Source organism: Tribolium madens, unplaced genomic scaffold, assembly GCF_015345945.1.
Source record: "Tribolium madens isolate multiple individuals breed KSU strain unplaced genomic scaffold, Tmad_KSU_1.1 Scaffold_11;HRSCAF=98;Tcas5.2_LG3b, whole genome shotgun sequence".
Lineage (NCBI taxonomy): Eukaryota > Metazoa > Arthropoda > Insecta > Coleoptera > Tenebrionidae > Tribolium > Tribolium madens.
This window is the reverse complement of record NW_025400975.1, coordinates 5,257,612-5,273,239: the sequence shown is the minus strand read 5'-3', so window position 1 is coordinate 5,273,239 and position 15,628 is coordinate 5,257,612. Positions and strand designations below refer to the sequence as shown.

Sequence of the window (15,628 nt, the reverse complement as noted above, 5' to 3'; positions counted from 1 at the left end):
ACTAATTAATTAATGCAGGGGTGAACTTTTTAATTAAAAGTGTGTTTTATCTTTATTTAATTTATTGCCTAAAGGGATACTTATTACAGAGTAAAATTACATTTAAAAAAATACAGCATTGTGATGAAAAATAAGCTACAAATTAGATTTTGACCATAAAGTTTATTTTCTATATATTACTTTTTCACTCAGTTTTTAAATTTTTTTGGAAATCTTTAACGTTCCAAAAAGCAAGTTTGCTTTATACATTTTTGTGTTTTTGTGTAGTGTAGAGCGGAAATCAAATAATTTGTTATTTTGTAGTCGGAAGTTGCTGGCAAAATTTTTCCTCACATGCGCCACAAAATTCCAAACTTTTGCCAAATAATAAATAACAATCATGTAAAATATCTTGAAACGTTTATTTGAATTTTTTAACTCTCCTTCAATCCACCATACGCTAATTTATCATCGCTGAGTACTTTGGACATGAGCCAAAAATTAGATAAAGTGATGAAAAATTAATTTAGCCGACAAAATTAAAGTCACTGTTTATTAATTCCAGTCCATCTGTTATACATCTTAATGTTACAACAGATACGTAGAGTGAGAAAATAAATTATTTCCATGAGGGATAAAATTGAAAATCCGGTGAAGAGTCCTAAAAGTCCGCCAAAATTCGCCAAGAAGTCGGTAGGGCCGTAAAGCTCATTTCTCTCACTTGTTATAAAATGATTGAATTTGAAATAGACAGTTAAGCTTGATAAATACATTCTGAAATTACAAAATAACATCATATTTTTTTTGTAAAAAAATCATACGATGATTTCTCAAATGTTTGCTCATTTCGTTTCTCCCAATCCCAACCAGTTTGCGAAATCTGCGTGTTGTAACTCAAATCGGTACAAAGGGGCATACAATCACAATCAATCCCTCGCTGGGCACCCCCAACTTGAAATTTGCCATAAAGCCCTTCAGTTTGTAGCTTCCTTTCAGTCTCTTTCAGACACTCGAATTTGGACGTACCACAAATCGGTGTTTGCTTTTCTCCTGAAAAATATGTTTCAGGATTTTGTCTTTTCAGGACGGACATTACTCGGCATAAATATGCTAACACATCCACAAAATACCAACGTAAAATTTGTCAAACACTCCAATTGACAATTCAATTGACTGTAATCTCTGAAAAATTTCAGTTTTCTTTCAGATGGAAAACAACAGTCGCGTTTTTTAATGTTGTATGTTTTGACAGCTTGAGAGGTGCTTATCATTGTTGGCTGGACTGAAACAACAACAGCCTCGTCAAGAGGTACCCGGAAATATTCTTCTTTGAGACGGGGCATTCGCATAGGAGTGTGCAGAATTACCTATAATTATTTTTAATTACTTTAGAAAAAATAATTAAATCGGATTATTACTCTATAACCTTGCACAGCTTTGCATTTATAGTCTGGGTCATTTTTTGGGGTTGCAAGTTGCACAGTTAACCCGTTTGAAGCTCCGGCTAGTAAAGCTCGTCGAGGGTAAATATCTAATTTGGATTTGTTTAAATATCCCTTTTCGAAGGACCAAGTCGTGGAGTTTTCACTCGTTTTGTGGTAATTCTTATAATGGAAACTTAAAAAAATCAACTGATTTTTTATTAAAATTAATGACTTACACTAAATCGCTAAAAATTTGACTCCGGTCCAAGATATTGAAAGAGTAACAAACCCCTTCGTCTGTGATAACTGGAGTGAAAATATTGCGACAATTTAATTTTTTCCCCATAAAACTACAATTGTGGACGTAATCCATAAAATTTGGTTTTACCTAAAATCACCATTATTTCAGTTTTGCAAAATTTTGGAAATTACCTCGTCTATTGTTTTCAAAAAATCTGGTCCAAAAGAAACATTTTTGCTACTTGCGACCAAGTCGTCACAAAAGAAAGAAATATAATCTAATATTTTATTTCTGAAATAAATTTGTCTTGAGAAATTCTAACTGGGTTTGAATTTACTCTTTCGTATTTGTGGCTTGTTTCTTCCGTTTCAAAGCAGTCCCAAAATCAAATTTTTTCTTATCAGTTTTAGTTTCAGGACAAATGGTAATTGCAGGAAACGGGATTTCGTAAATTGCTGTTTCTTTTGTGGCAAACGTGACAATTACAGGACTTTTATCCCATTTTTCGTAAATCGTGTAAATCATGAAAGAACATCCGGATAAGCAAAAAACAAAGATTATAGCCCACCATAGTCTAAAAAATCATTTTCTTTTGAAAATTAAAATGAGAAAATACCTTTCACAAATCGGCCTATCCTCTCCCAAATATTTGAATCCATGAATACTGGTGGATTCACAATACTCTTTGAAATAACTTCTAACACTTGCACAAGTGCTTGATTTTCGATTTTTTTGAACATCATTCATCTCGCTCATCTCGCTTATAACTGACTGCCATTAAACCTTTCAATACTTGAAGTACTGAAAACTTATTTCAGGCTTCTCTCATTACTAGATTGTTATGGTTTTGAGCAAAAATAGCTTGTTATTGTTTAAACTTTTTTTAAACAAAAATAAATTGTTGCATTAATGAAATGTAATTGAGTTTGAAAGCACAGTCTTTGAAGATGCGCCACAAGATTTGCATCTTTAGTTTTGTTTATTGGGATAAAACAAACACTGTTACTATTTTTCTAGACTAAACAAAAATGTTTAATAATATTTTATTGTTGTGAAAATAATAAATTTGCAGTGAGATTAATTATGTTGGCTCAGGGCCAGTCAAATTTGGAGCATTTGTTTAGAATAAATGACAATATTTTGATTTATTTTCTCTGAACTGTAGAAAATACTTTGCATACAAATTATCGAGAAAATCTGCGTTAAATCAAAAATAAAGCACTTCAAAAACGTTTATTATTTTTGGATGAAGGATTATAATACCAAAGGCTAAGTTTGACAAATTGAGAGCAATTTAAACACTGTCTACGTTTTTGTACTTGATTTAAATTGAAATATGAACAAAACCACTGAAATTGCTAATGTTTTAAAAATTACAAACAGATTTTCTACCAAATTTTTTATACGTAGTAGGAGAAACAACAGTAATGAAAATTTTACACTTTATACAGAGTGTTGGTCAAAGTTTATTTCCTTCTGGAACCAATCAATTGGAATTTTGAAAATACAGGGTGTTTTCTTAATACAGATTTTGGAAAATTTGATCACATAGTCTAAATCAAAAAATAACACTAATTTGCGAAATAGCTCTTTAAAATTTTATTAAAGAATTACAGCCAATTTCTTGGGTTTTTAAAATTAAGTCGGTTAAAAAATAGTATATTATACACTGGAGAAAAAAGCTATGATTCCTTTAGTGCTTTATAGCCCTTCTTGGGCTTTGCCCTCTGGCTACAAGTGGCACCTCAGGAATAATCGTGCATTTCTCTCCATTTATCTATGTATAATATGCTATTTTTCATATTATTAATATTATTAATTAATATTTTGCTTAAAAAAAAAAAAACAAAAAAAAAATTAAAAGAAAACGTTTATTTGTTACATTAAATTGTACTTGTAGAAAGACGAGCAAACCTAAAAAGCTTAAAATTGAAACAGCAATAATTATGACACAAAATATCAATGTAAAAATTCGGAATTTTTTTTTTAAATAATGAAATAAATATTCTGCGTCAAATTCAAACTTGTTTGAACTTTCTATTACACTGGCGGACACGGAATTTTGGACATCAAATTTATGACAGTTCAAAAAATGTCAATGTAAGCCACGCTTTATGGTCATTATAATTGACGTTTGAAACTAAAATTTGAAATTTTTAGTTAAAATTTATTTTTGGCGTCGATTTTCCGAAACAATAATGCCAGCAATACGTGTTTTTATATAAGATCAATAAATTATTTTGATTTGTTGTCATTTTTTCTCTCGCTCTCAGGATAAAAATTACAAAAACCGAAAGTGAGGTTAGTTGCCTAAGGCCCGTTTTACATTTTTATGACAGTCTAATGACAAATCGTCCAAAATTCTTTGTCCGCCAGTGTATATGCAAGATACAGTCAAGCTATCTTATATCTATCTATTTTATACACATCTTGATTACAGTATCCAAGACTTGGTATAATTGGTTGCTTAACCAACCCCTTTTAACAAAAATAGGTTTAGTATTCAACCAGTTTTACAATTAACCCTCAAGAAGAATTTATTTGTCTTGTGTACAATGAAAAAGCATTTTTTCATCGCCAAACTGTTAGTTTGTCATTTTTGAAGCAATAAATTGACGACATACATCCAGGAAGACAAAAATTGTCCGCTTTATTTTTCTAATTTTCAAATTCAAATTTCCCGCTTTTTACGTGAATGCGACCTAACCACAAACCTAGGTTATTTTTTAAAATTTATTTGTAAATAATACAGACTTTGCACTCATAAGCTTCAGTTAATTGTATTATAATTATGTTACGTGCAGTACTGATCGATTTAAGCGGCACCCTCCACATCGAAAATCAAGTAATTCCGGGGGCTGTCGAAGCTTTAAAAAAGCAAGTATTTCCCCCAATCATCACAAAACCCTTACATTGCAATGTTTAGGTTATTTGAGACCAATCTCACCATAAAATTTGTAACAAATACTACAAAAGAAAGCCAAAACTTTTTATATACCCGGTTGAAAAATTTAGGCTTTCCTATTAAAAAAGACCAAATATTTAGTTCATTAGCTGCCGCAAAATACCTCATAATGAGTCGACAACTAAAACCCTTGCTCCTACTCTCCCCCGAAGCATTGGAAGATTTTGAAGGACTTGCATGTCCTGTGGAGGCCAACCCAAATGCTGTAGTTATTGGTTTAGCACCGAATGAATTTCATTACGAAAGACTCAATGATGCATTTAGGTGCTTGTTGAACGGTGCTGAACTAATTGCTATTCATTGTGGAAAATATTATAAACGGAAAGACGGTTTAGCGTTAGGCCCAGGCTGTTTTGTCAAAGGACTGGAATATTCAGCACAATGTACTGCCACGATTGTTGGAAAACCTCAGAAAATGTTTTTTCATTCGGCATTAGGTGATATTAATCCAGCGCAAGCTGTTATGATCGGTGACGTAAGATTTTTCACTATTTTTTTCTATTAAAACACTCCAAGTTTTGTCTAGGACGTAACTGATGATGTAGAAGGGGCTATGAAGGCCGGCATCAGAGGATTTTTGGTCCAAACAGGGAAATATCAACCTGGTGATGAAAATAAGATTTCCACACCGCCGGATGCCGTCGTGCCAAGTTTTGTGGAAGCAGTAGAAAGGATACTGAAGGAAATTAATAAATGATTTTGTTATGGTAATATTTATTAAAATTGATATAAAATAGACTTTCTGATACAAAGTGTAACAAAATAAATTATTTGCTCTTGACATCGGACTGCGTCCTCCTGGAACAGAAACAAAAATTTAAACACACCTCTACCACCGATAAACTCTCCCACATTTACTTCCTATTTTATCATGGTTATCGAGGCTTCCTACAGCGAGTTGCCAAACACCGAATATCTTATGAGAAAAAAGTTATTTTACATCAAATACCATGCCTTCAATTAAATTGTCGATGAAAGTGACCTTTGATAATGAATTAAAGTTGGCAACATTGAATAATCTACAATTTGGTACCGTGCGATCAAAAAAAAAAATAGAGTAGGCGGTGATTAAAGTCCTTCAGATGGCAATCCTGATTTTTGACATCAAATGTCAGCGGAAACTTTGACAAGTTTGTATTTTATTCATTTTGAGTGAAATAATGTTCACTTTAGAGCAGAAAATGTTTATTATTGCAAGTTACAAAGACGAAAACGGTGAATGGTCATTTTCACTTTCAGTTTGTGTAGAAGATTTCCAGCCCAGATTCCCAGCCAATGTATTGCCAACTGTAGAGGATTAATCGTCGCCTATAATTTTTTTGATCGCACGGTATAATATCTTATAATATCAGTGTTGCCAACTTAATCTGACCATTGATCCCATTTTTTTTAATAGAAACCGACCGTAATTTCATTAGTACAGATTTGTCAACAAGAAATTACCACCTAGGATTTGAATTTTTAGGAAGTTTACGTTTTTCATGTTGTTTGTAACTAGAATTTTTAGAAGTAATTTTGAATGCCTAGGGTTGGGTACCCCTTGTTGACGGTTGACGTTTTCTGTCAACCTGCTGTCAACTATTAATTGAGTTATCTACACAAGCTGACAGGTGACTTAACCTAAATTTTTGCCACTAGTTACGATTTTATCTTTTGTTTGTCAGCACAAACCAACCTAACCAAATTTATGGCAACCTCTTCACGAATATCCCTAAATTTTAGGGAATAATTTCTTGTTGATACGATAATAGGTTTTAACAAGAATCGTATTTGTGTACATTCAGAAAAAAATAGTTTGTTTGCAGACAATTATTTTTTCTGATTAATAAACTATCAACTGTTTAAGTGCTAGTGTCAAAAAATTCAATCTCATCGCCTTAGAACCTTTAAAACATCTGTTTATTTATTTTATTTATAAAACAAGTTTAGTGAAAAAAAATCTTCAATAAGTATATCCATTAAATTTTGTTTACTGTCACAAAAAACTCATCTTCCATTAAAAATTTTATGCTAAACCTGACAATTAATTAAAAATAAATAACAAATAATTGACATTTTATAAATAAAAGCGACAAAGCAACAGTGTGGGTCCATTTTCTCCCAAAACTGTATTCTTTAACAGATAAACAAACGTTTTTTTTTTTTGTTTCAAATTAATAATCGACTATTTTTATCTAAGCATGCACTAAAAGCTATGTCTTCTGGTACTTACTTTTTCAAGACTGGTAATCCTGATACTTTTTCCTTGCTAATACTAGTTATTGGCACATTATTTTTACTAATACTGGCAGTAATTGCACTGTTATTGACAGAATCATCCTTTTGTTTGTCAGTACGTGTTAAAATCTCCGATTTAGGCCTAACTTTATTTTGAGTTGATTCATTTGGTTTATATTTCATTCTTCCTGAGCTTTTATTCGTTTTATCTCCATCGCCACATTTAAAAACATTCTCTATATCAGCATTACTGTGTGACTTTTTCACACATACTGGAATTTTACTCAAATCCCCTGCACCTATATTCAGACTTCTTCTATTCAATGTTGTCTTTTGAACATTACTAGTCGACGAATCTGATGGAAACACACTTGAATATCTTTTGTATTTCAAACAGATTTCTTTTGGTGGACTCAGAAGGGATTTTCGATTTGTACTTTTCTTAGTTCTCTTTCGTAAATTCACTTTAACATCATCTGTTATATTCGTAGTTGATGTTTCTAGTTTCTTCAGTTCACTTTCAGACATTGTTTCAATATTAACATTCTCGACTGATACAGTTGGTATAATGTTTGGGTCTCCCGAATATAAATTTAATTGTTGATCGAAGTTTGTGACGACTTTACGAATCTCCATTTCGATTGGTTGTTCTATATGCGGTAAGCTTACACCAGCATCAATGTAAAAATGCTGTTCTAAGAAGCTCATATCGCTACAATGAGTCTAAAATAAGCAACTACTGAAAAAAAAATAGCTTTTATTGAAAGTACCTTGGAGCCGGGTTTGGGCCCGAACCTGACGAAGGCGACTTAGAGACAATTGATGGTGTTTTAGTAGGAACACGAGGGGTTGACCTTGAAGTGATGGGTTGAGACCTAGTGCTGGTAGTAGATGGCGTATCTCTAGCTGCGGGTGATGATGCCGTTTTTGGAGCTTTTAAAAGTTAAAAAAAACGTCATTAGGCACTTAAATTACAAAATTACAATTCTAGTTAATATAACTTGACAACAATATAAATTCGGCTGTGAAGAGAAGAAGAGGAAAACTAAAGTAATGACTTGAAAAAAATGATGAGCAATTGATATCTCAGAGGATTAAGTTTTAAAAATAAGAGTGGGTTTTGACTTATTTTTTCCTCTTTAAAAAAAGATAAAAGTAGCGAAAATGAAGGTAGAAAAAAAGATCTCTCAGAGGATTCATAGTTTTAAAAATAAGAGTGGGTTTTGACTTATTTTTTACTCTTTAAAAAAAAGATAAAAGTAGCGAAAAAGAGGGTAGAAAAAAAGATTCGATTAGGAAGAGAAAACCAAAACTGAGAAAAGCAAGAAAAAAGTCTAAACCGTCAACAGCTGTTAGAAGAAAAAGAAACAAAAAAGAATTGTTAGAGAAAAAAAAAATACGGAAATAAAGAAAAATAAGGAAATTATAGCTACTTAAATAAACAAAAAGAAGCTTAAAGCGTTTAAAAAACAAGAGAAATGAAAAAAAGAACTGAAAAGAAAAAGATCTACCCATTCAAATAAAAGAAAAATAAATGTTGCTGAGAAAATGAAAGTAGAAAAAAGAAGATGAGTCTAAGAAAAGGAGGTTGTTGAAAAAGAGAAGCAAAATTCAACAAAAGATAAATAATGTTAATGCATCAATAGAAGTTTCTGAAAAAAAGGAACGGAAAAGGAGAAATATTGAAGAAGAAAAAAAATCTAAAAAACCAGAAGTTGTTAAGTGGCTGCAAAAATGAAGGTAGAAAAAGAAGAACTGACAAAGCAAAAAAGAAAAGTTGTTTAAAGAGAAAACCAAAATTAATAACAGAAAGAAGCCTAAATAATCAACAAAGGATAAAAAAAGAAATGAAAAAAAAAAGAACTGAGAAGAAGAATATCTACTCAAATAAAAGAAAAGTTACTTAAATTGCTGATAAGATGAAGGTAGAAAAAGAAGATTCGACTAAAAAAAGACGAAGAAGGTTAATGGAAAATAAAACCCAAAATAAAAAAAAAACTAAATAAGCATCAACAGATGTTTCAGAGAAAAAGAAACAAAAAAAAAGAAATGTTGAAGAAGAAAAAAAGATCTTTTGAAATAAAAGAAAAATAAGAAAAATTTGTCTAAGTTGCTGCAAAAATGAAGGTAGAAAAAGAAGATTTGACTAATAAAAAAGGAAGAAAGGTTGTTAAAACAGAAAACCTAAATTAAAAAAAAACTAAATAAGCCTCAACAGATGTTTCAGAAAAAAAGAAACAAAAAGAAAGAAGTATTGACGAAGAAAAAAGATCTTTTGAAATAAAAGAAAAAAAAACTGCCTAAGTTGCTGCAAAAATGAAGATAGAAAAAGAAGATTTGACTAAGAAATAAGAAAGAAAGGTTGTTAAAAAAGAAAATCGAAATTCAAAAAAAAACTAAATAAGCCTCAACAGATGTTTCAGAGAAAAACAAACAAAAAGAAAAAAATGTTCAAGAAGAAAAAAAGATCTTTTGAAATAAAAGAAAAATAAGAAAAATTTGTCTAAGTTGCTGCAAAAATGAAGGTAGAAAAAGAAGATTTGATAAAGGAAAAAGGAAGAAAGGTTGTTAAAAAAAAACCTAAATAAGCCCCAACAGATGTTTCAGAGAAAAAGAAACAAAAAGAAAGAAGTATTGAAGAAGAAAAAAAGATCTTTTGAAATAAAAGAAAAATAAGAAAAAATTGCTTAAGTTGCTACAAAAATGAAGGTAGAAAAAGAAGATTTGACTAAGAACAAAGGAAGAAAGGTTGTTAAAAAAGAAAACCTAAATTCAAAAAAAAAACCTAAATAAGCATCAACAGATGTTTCAGAGAAAAAGCAACAAAAAGAAAGAAGTATTGAAGAACAAAAAAAGATCTTTTGAACCAAAAGAAAAATAAGAAAAAATTGCTTAAGTTGCTACAAAAATGAAGGTAGAAAAAGAAGATTTGATTAAGAAAAAATGGGTTAAAAAAGAAAACCAAAAACCCACAGATGTTTCAAAGAAAAAGAAACGAAAACGAAGAAATATTGGGAAAGAAAGTTGCTTCTGAAGTTAGCGTTAAGCCTAAAATTGTTCTAAAGTTGTTTTACAAAAAAATCCTTTAAACTCACCTGATGAAACATTATTTCCTGCTGCTGGAGCAGCATTTACCAATTTCCCTTGTATGATTTTATTCTCCTCTTCTTCTTTCCGTCGCTGTTCCACCAGATAATCGTGTTTGTTCGAAGGCCCGATACTTCTAATTTCCTTAAGTTTAGTCTTTAAAATATCTTTAACATCTTTATCTTTCTCTGTCATGTCCAACTTTGAAAAAATATTATCAATGTTCGTTTGAAGCTTTCTATCTTCGGGCATTATTAACATTTTGTACAAAATTGGCAAAAGACCAATAACACACAAACGTATATTTGATATAGGATCATCAGCCAGCGTTAATAACGTTTCAAAAAAATGCTTCTTGAAATAATTGTTACTGAAAAGCTCAGCAGCATGAACACACGCCAGTATGAAAATGTGTCTGGTGTAACAAGATTTTGCATAGCACAAATGAGTTACTAAATTATCACGAATCCATTTTCTTTGAACTTCTTTCAAATTATATCGGAGGAAAATCAATAACGTTCTACTAGCCTGCGAGCGGACAGGTTTAGGCCTCTGCAAAACACTATTTTATCAAAATTACTTTCAAAGTTAACATACTCACAGCTTCTAAAACACAATTTAAAATAACCGGACTAAAATGTTGATGAATAAAATCCGAGGTCATGCAAAAAGGCAGCCGTTCCAATTGCTGAAGAAAATTCGATTTAATCCGCCAATTGTACGATTTTGCTAATTCATTCTGGCACTTTAACAACGCTCTTGCAATTTCGAGACAAGCCGGAGTGTTTGATTCGCGTGAAAGCACACCATTTGCACAAAGTAATTCCAATGTTGGACCCACATGAGGCACGAGTAGTTGCAGCACTTCTTCTGCGTCGTCACGAAGTAATTTAATTAAATCGTCTTTGATTATTTTGCATTGGGGACCTTAAAATATACTGTTTTTTCTCGAATTTTCGAAATTAACACAGTAGACTAACCCAAAATTTTGGCAATATCGTGCATACAAGCGGCAGTGGTTTTTCTCACGATGTAACAGGAGTCATTTGCCAAACCACTGAAAATCGTATGCCACAGTTCTAGTTGGTTTGGTATACGAGCCACTGTGAATTGCGTAACTGGGGGCAAATTGTAAGCACATTGTTCTCTGCACAGGACGTCCTATAGGAAAAATAGAAGTGAAATTTATACAAAACGATAAAATTCAATGTATTCAATTAATTTACAGAAATAGTATATTATAAATGAGCTGGGAAATAGGTCAAATACATGTCATGTCATGAATTCCATCGAGGTTTGTATGCTATTTTATTCACAATTAAAAATAATAAAATATGTTTTTTTAATTTATTCGGCGACTAAAACCCTCTATATTTCAGAAACTAAATATACAGGGTGTACCAGCGAGTTAAAAAAGTCCATTAGTGACCTTTAAATGGTGAGTCTCAAAAATAAATTACAATACAAACTTGTGTTTTTTTAAAAGAAACACCATATGTTTCTTAGCGTTTTTGAATGTAAATTTTTATGACAATGTTTTATTGGTCGATTTTGCTTAGTTTTAAAAATAAGACAGTTTTTTGACGAAAACGTACTTTTTAAAAATTTATTAAACAAAAACTAAGACAGCTAGAACAACTTTTTTTTCTACCGCAAAGAAAAAGGTACAAGCTATAACGTTGACATTAGAGGGTTTTGTTCGTCAAATAAATAAATTTGAATTTGGGGCGCAGCCTTAAAGTTACCAACTAAGATAATTGTAAACAAATACGATCTCTGAGGTTATCTCTTCAAAGTCTATTACATACATTGTTTTAGAAAAATTGAGTTAAAATTAGCGAAAACAGGCACAGAAAATAAAAACATAAAATGGTAAAAATTTTAAATCTATTTTATTTATTGAAGATACGAATTTCATTACTAGCAATGTAAACTTTGGGATAAAGTCCTCAAAAGGTTCAAACTTCAAAAAATTTCATTTTTTGACCATTTTTTCGACACCATAGTGGAGGTTGCACCCTCTTTAAGTACTCAGAAACATTCGGATAAAACAAGTTTAGTTATTTTAACTTCTTTTGTGCTCTACTATCACCTGTTAAAGTATTTCCACAAACTTTAACATTTTTAATGGCTTTCCATAAAATGAAATTAACCAAAGTCCAAAATAATATACCGTGCAATAACAATAGTTTAAAGTTTTCCAGTGTTGTCAGGAAACGTTTTTATTGTGAAAAAGTTGAGGACAATAATTTCTTGGTTAAGAGATATATTTTGCGAAAGATTTAACAGTTTTCGATAAATAAAAAAAAAAAACTTAAGAAGTGGCTTGCTACGACTGTACAGAGAAAAACGAATTGTCTTATTTTTTACATCAAATCATAGAATTAAAAATGTTGTGTCTTCCTTAACACAAACAATATACTGAAACCATAGACATAGTCTCGTGATTTGAAATCATTTACGTAATTCGATACAATCTCATATGTACAATATCACAAGAAAAATTTAAAACATTCTATTAGCTCATACGTAAATGCTGAATTTTTGATCATAAAATTATTGTTTTTAATAAAAATTTCGAAAAAAAACCCACTATAGTATGCAAGTTTCAAGAATTTACACACAAAAACAAGCCAAAAAGGCTTTCAGAAAAATAAGAATTAAGACTATGTATTTGTAGTAGTCTTATGTAATGGCATTAATATGACGAAATAAATGTCCCAACTAGTAATTCTGAAATCGAGTTTTCCTTTTAATTAAGAATCACAATCTAAGACTATTTAGTTTCGCGTTTCTCTTTTTTTTTTGAAAACACGAATTAACAATAATAATTAGAGCTCATGTTTAATAACATATTTTTTTAAGACACAAAATCTTGTTCTTCTGTGTCAATTTTTAGCACTTTATACTTTTTTTTTTGAAAACACGAATTAACAATAATAATTAGAGTTCATGTTTAATAACATATTTTTAAGACACAAAATACTGTTCTTCTGTGTCAATTTTTAACACTTTATACTTTGTAATGTTTTTCTTTTCTATTGTTTTCATAATCTAGGTAAAAATTATTACAAAAGCGCATAATGTGGTCTAACAAACTGGTTTAATATTATACTATTATTAAAGTTAGAATTTCTTGTCTCCGTAAAGATTTAATCTTCACATTAAACTTTGTATTGTATTACCATAGATTTAAAAATGTTTTTCGTAAAAGAATTGCAACATGTAAGACTCAAAATTTGTAAAACTTACTTAAATTTTATTGTGTATAGCAATTTATGTACAAAAAATTTTTAGTAGCTGATTATTGTTTTTTTTTTAATATTTGCTCTCTTCAATTTACACAAACAAAAACTGCAAAATAATTTCATCAATATCCAAATGGGGTTTGAAATTCAATGATAAACAAAATATGTTGAAACACTCTTTAAATTCAAAATTATGTTTGGATTCTATCCTTCAAACTAACCCGTAATTTCGCTTTTACGTTTAGTAAAATAATAAATTTTGTAAGTATACAATTAAATAATCACTGTGGTTCTAATCTTGCCTAAAATCGTATAAGGGCAGCATTTACACCATAACGTAACAACAATGAAAATCAACCTGCATTTTGTAATTGTTTTTTGTTTTTCCTTCTATAAATCAATTTTTTTCAGGATTGATATTTTTCTGAATAAAAATTCATGTTGTTATTTCTCGTGCTCACCTGCGTCACTTCGAGATTGTCTTTATTCACACGCACAGTCTGCCCTTTCGAGGCCAAAGTCTTGAAAAATTGTAGCGTCCAAACACAATCGTTAACTTCCAAATCACTCTGCAATGCGCTCACTAATTTTCCATATTCTCTAGCAATCGTGGGATAAGTGGTATCACCAGGCCCTGAAGTCTTTTGGCACAACTGTTTAATTAAAGGAACAATGGTTTCTAATTTAGTCTCTATAAAAAAACGATTACTAACAAATCAGTTTCATTAATTACACCCACGCTTATTTAAATATGGGATCATTAAAACCGCTGAAGCCACCGCAGCTGACCTAACTGCCATATTATCATCAGATGCCAACTCAACTAAACTAGGGAGTAGACTTGTTTTTACCAAACTTTCGCCCAAACCTTAAAAAAAAATTAACAAAGTGGTTTTAGCGTGTTATTAACCAACCTTGAGCAATGAAATGTAACTGCGCGCACATTGTGGCCCTCACATCTTGAAAACAGTCTTGGCACAAGCTTTGAACAGCCGGCAAAATCGAAGCTTTCACGCTATAAATGCTAGTTGAAAAAAAGTAACAAATTTGTTTCCCCTTACTCTATTGACTGCATTTTCGGATGAGATGCACATTTTCCCAAAATTTTACAACTAGACACGCGGCAATAGACAGGACTTGAGGGCTGCGATTTTGCTAATGCTAGCGGTATAACCTGGAACACCTCACGTAACACTTCAATAAAAAACAATCCACACTTACTGCAGACTTAATTTGATCAATTGGTAAAATCGGAATGACAGCCAACAAAGTCTCGGTCCACGCATTTGAAACTACAGGGTCTTTGGACTCAGTGCCTTGTATGACAGCCCCAGTTAAATTCAAAGGCAGTTGCTTTTCAATCAACAATTTAAATATCTTACTAGTGGCTATGTGAAACTCGCATGAGGATTTTGGCAACTCTTGTTGAATTTTTGGCACAAGTCTGGTAAGAGTTCCGTTTGGGTCATATTGCAAAATTTGGGGTAAAGCTTGAATTACGCTTAATTTCTGGATGTCGTCGCCTTTCCTACAATTAAAACTAATTAAAACACTTACTTTGCGCCAGGTCAAGCAAGTACATGTATAATTCTTGCAACAACAAATAATCATCGTCCACTGAAGTCTGCGGGGGATGAAAATCGTATAAACTTAAATCCATAACGCTCCAAATAAAATTGTTATTTCAGTTTTGTGGCTAAACATTTGGCTACATTTTATGATTCTGTGCCGTTTTTGTCAATTTTAAAAAGAAAAAAATCACGTAGAAAATACTTAAAAAAATTAGGTTATGTTACATTTGACATACGTCATCTTTTTTGTTTTGTTTCAGTCACTTTTCAGCGGCAATTTTAAAAGTCTCGTATATTTGTCAAAATATGTGAACAATGGCGAGTCTTTGTGAAAATAAATACCTACTAGAGAATTCCGAACCGTTTTTGTCAATTTTAAAAAGAAAAAGTTAGGTAAATAAAAAAGTACTTAAATGTGACACGTGACACATTTGACAACTTTTTAACGGTAATTTTAAAAATCTTGTATATTTCGTCGAAATGTGAATAGTGGATTAACAATTTAAGTTTTTGTGAAATAAATACCTACCGTAGCAAGTGCAAACTTCTATCAATCGGTTTTGATTCAAATTGTGAGTCAATTGTATGTTTTGCCAGTTGTTCGTTCGTCTACAAAAGTCTATTTTCCATATAAATAAGACACAGCAAAATCTGTCTTCAGAAGCAGACCTTACAATTTTTGTAAAATAAAGTAAATATTCGAAAATATAAGATTTGCTTCAGTTTTTCAACAGAAGTTTCAATACTTTGTTTCCCCAAACCGATGGCCTGTCCAGTTGCAAATTGGTGAGTTCTTCATCCATTTCTATCAGAATTGTACTATAATTTTTAAATTTGGAAGAAAAAACTGTTGACAGCAAAAATTTTGTTTGACAAAGTCAAACAAGGGTAGGAAA

At 31.1% G+C, this 15,628-nt stretch overlaps 3 protein-coding genes across 10 annotated transcripts; 1 reads left to right on the top strand and 2 right to left on the bottom strand.

Moving 5' to 3' along the window:
- Nucleotides 1–514: 514 nt before the first annotated feature.
- LOC123007159 (pickpocket protein 28-like) lies at nucleotides 515–2,399 on the bottom strand. 3 transcript variants are annotated; one of them, XM_044402392.1, is made up of 8 exons: nucleotides 2,268–2,386; nucleotides 1,982–2,218; nucleotides 1,836–1,935; nucleotides 1,640–1,791; nucleotides 1,398–1,596; nucleotides 1,076–1,346; nucleotides 801–1,029; nucleotides 515–753 (listed from the first exon to the last, which is right to left on the bottom strand). In XM_044402392.1, the coding sequence occupies exons 2-8, from the start codon at nucleotides 2,167–2,169 to the stop codon at nucleotides 525–527; spliced, it is 1,368 nt and encodes a 455-aa protein (XP_044258327.1). In that variant the 5' UTR covers nucleotides 2,170–2,218; nucleotides 2,268–2,386; the 3' UTR covers nucleotides 515–524. The 3 variants fall into 3 exon arrangements, with proteins under 3 accessions (XP_044258327.1, XP_044258237.1, XP_044258411.1); XM_044402302.1 differs by having other exon boundaries at nucleotides 1,982–2,399; XM_044402476.1 differs by having other exon boundaries at nucleotides 620–1,029; nucleotides 2,261–2,399.
- A 1,932-nt stretch (nucleotides 2,400–4,331) lies between these two features.
- Nucleotides 4,332–5,390, top strand: LOC123016473 (haloacid dehalogenase-like hydrolase domain-containing protein 2). The gene is made up of 3 exons (XM_044416892.1): nucleotides 4,332–4,521; nucleotides 4,571–5,084; nucleotides 5,136–5,390. The coding sequence occupies exons 1-3, from the start codon at nucleotides 4,436–4,438 to the stop codon at nucleotides 5,304–5,306; spliced, it is 771 nt and encodes a 256-aa protein (XP_044272827.1). The 5' UTR covers nucleotides 4,332–4,435; the 3' UTR covers nucleotides 5,307–5,390.
- On the bottom strand, nucleotides 5,307–15,620 carry LOC123016425 (serine/threonine-protein phosphatase 4 regulatory subunit 4-like). 6 transcript variants are annotated; one of them, XM_044416820.1, is made up of 14 exons: nucleotides 15,479–15,620; nucleotides 15,262–15,341; nucleotides 14,742–14,825; nucleotides 14,383–14,701; nucleotides 14,223–14,335; nucleotides 14,076–14,176; nucleotides 13,901–14,029; nucleotides 13,623–13,852; nucleotides 10,894–11,074; nucleotides 10,515–10,840; nucleotides 9,922–10,465; nucleotides 7,597–7,759; nucleotides 6,822–7,538; nucleotides 5,307–5,407 (listed from the first exon to the last, which is right to left on the bottom strand). In XM_044416820.1, exons 1-14 carry the CDS (start codon nucleotides 15,533–15,535, stop codon nucleotides 5,377–5,379), a joined length of 3,075 nt encoding a protein of 1,024 aa, XP_044272755.1. In that variant the 5' UTR covers nucleotides 15,536–15,620; the 3' UTR covers nucleotides 5,307–5,376. The 6 variants fall into 6 exon arrangements, with proteins under 6 accessions (XP_044272755.1, XP_044272764.1, XP_044272780.1 ...); XM_044416829.1 differs by having other exon boundaries at nucleotides 14,383–14,689; XM_044416845.1 differs by having other exon boundaries at nucleotides 14,742–14,933; nucleotides 15,262–15,351; nucleotides 15,402–15,506.
- Between the last annotated feature and the right edge of the window lie 8 nt (nucleotides 15,621–15,628).

What these genes read in the sequence shown, in the direction of transcription:
- LOC123007159 (XM_044402302.1), bottom strand. Translation starts at nt 2,169, where the DNA reads ATGATTTACACGATTTACGAAAAATGGGATAAAAGTCCTGTAATTGTC. An exon ending in TTTTGAAAACAATAGACGAG is followed by an intron (nt 1,792 to 1,835) that starts GTAATTTCCAAA and finishes TGGTGATTTTAG; the next exon opens with GTAAAACCAAATTTTATGGA. An exon ending in CAAATTTTTAGCGATTTAGT is followed by an intron (nt 1,597 to 1,639) that starts GTAAGTCATTAA and finishes GATTTTTTTAAG; the next exon opens with TTTCCATTATAAGAATTACC.
- LOC123016473 (XM_044416892.1), top strand. Translation starts at nt 4,436, where the DNA reads ATGTTACGTGCAGTACTGATCGATTTAAGCGGCACCCTCCACATCGAA. An exon ending in GCTGTCGAAGCTTTAAAAAA is followed by an intron (nt 4,522 to 4,570) that starts GCAAGTATTTCC and finishes TGCAATGTTTAG; the next exon opens with GTTATTTGAGACCAATCTCA. An exon ending in AAGCTGTTATGATCGGTGAC is followed by an intron (nt 5,085 to 5,135) that starts GTAAGATTTTTC and finishes AGTTTTGTCTAG; the next exon opens with GACGTAACTGATGATGTAGA.
- LOC123016425 (XM_044416820.1), bottom strand. Translation starts at nt 15,535, where the DNA reads ATGGATGAAGAACTCACCAATTTGCAACTGGACAGGCCATCGGTTTGG. An exon ending in CATCGGTTTGGGGAAACAAA is followed by an intron (nt 15,342 to 15,478) that starts GTATTGAAACTT and finishes AGACTTTTGTAG; the next exon opens with ACGAACGAACAACTGGCAAA. An exon ending in GGCCCAAACCCGGCTCCAAG is followed by an intron (nt 7,539 to 7,596) that starts GTACTTTCAATA and finishes GACTCATTGTAG; the next exon opens with CGATATGAGCTTCTTAGAAC.